The sequence below is a fragment of the Orycteropus afer genome, unplaced genomic scaffold (genome assembly GCF_000298275.1).
Source record: "Orycteropus afer afer isolate SDZICR_OR568_19922 unplaced genomic scaffold, OryAfe1.0 scaffold00101, whole genome shotgun sequence".
Taxonomy (NCBI): domain Eukaryota; kingdom Metazoa; phylum Chordata; class Mammalia; order Tubulidentata; family Orycteropodidae; genus Orycteropus; species Orycteropus afer.
Window position 1 is genome coordinate 8302062 of NW_006921688.1, and position 1295 is coordinate 8303356.

At 44.7% G+C, this 1295-nt stretch overlaps 1 protein-coding gene across 1 annotated transcript in view; it reads right to left on the reverse strand.

Annotated features, from left to right (window-relative positions):
• Positions 1 to 1295, reverse strand: part of SYNE1 (spectrin repeat containing nuclear envelope protein 1) — a 578063-nt gene that overhangs the window by 288660 nt on the left and 288108 nt on the right. The window contains exon 77 of the mRNA XM_007943230.2: positions 968 to 1230. Coding sequence (XP_007941421.2) covers positions 968 to 1230 — 263 coding nt within the window. The remainder of the gene's footprint in view (positions 1 to 967; positions 1231 to 1295) is intronic.

The window sequence follows — 1295 nt, forward strand, 5'->3', positions numbered from 1 at the left end:
TGAATACAGGTATTAAATTATGTAATGACATTTCTTCTCAAGCCCAGAAAGTGCATCAGGATGATTACTTATCAGTAGGACTAACTTTCTCTTTCTACTAAGTTCCTTACCAATTACCAGTTGCTGTTGAGACAACACTGACTCATGGTGACCCATGTGTGTCAGAGTAGAACTGTACTTCATAGGATTTTGGTGGCTGAGGTTTTGAAAGTAGATCATCAGGCCTTTCTTCCAAGGCACCCATGAGTAGACTTGGATTCACACCTCCTACCTTTTGGTTAACAGCCAGTGACTACTTACTTACTTACCATTTGCATTGTCCAAGGCCTACTCTCTACTAAAGAAACAACTCTTATATACGTGGATTTTGGCAGCATCCTTGCTCCTATCTCCCTGTCACTCCACATGGCCAGTAAGTTATCAAACTTCAGCAAAACTGGATTCTCAACCACTTATTTTTCTAGCTTCACTTCTCATGAACCACCTCTCTCTACTCCCCCACTCAACAGTTCTTTGCAGGCAACATGCTTACTTCCTGGCCTCTTTGTGTGCTAGTTCCCTGTTTGGAAAACTGTCTACTCTCCTCACTGTCTAGGTAAATGCTGCTCAGTCTTCAGCTTCAACCTCTCTTCTGAAGTGGCCACTTCTTTGGTTCTTCTCCTAATTTAGTTGTCTCTGCTTTGTATTCCTATAAGCCCCTTTTCACGCTCTACCCAATGGCTTACTTGTCTATCTCTGCTCTTTGACTGTAAGCTACATGAAGGTAGAGACTTTGGGTTTAGCTCACCAGTGTATTTGTAAGTACTACCAGGTATGTGTTTGTCAAAGAATGATGGAAGAGCTAAGGGAATGAAAAGCAAAGATGATGGCAACAGACCCCCAGAGGATGGAGCCCCCACGCCCTGGTACCACACTTGTCCCTTTGATCATGGCCACCTTCAGTAACAGAGAGGAGGTGTGTGATTACTTTAGGCAGCGGCCTTGCATTGCTGTGATTTCCTGCATGATGAGTGGCTCTTCTCCTGGTGCCACCGGGCTAGTTCCATCCTGAAGCACACTCAACACTTGTTGCCACAGCACGCCGAGGGCTGCCTGCTGCTTCTCCAGCTCCAACAGGGAAGTGTCGTGGTCTTCAAGGAGAGCAACAAGTTCTGCTTTGGAGGCTTTCTCTGCTGAACTTCTGGGTAACTTATCTTGTAGCTGATCAATCCTCTCTGTGGCTTTTTTAACCTGATGACAAATGTACATACTATGAAGTTCAGAATCAAATAACTCAAAAACAGGGCAATGCCACA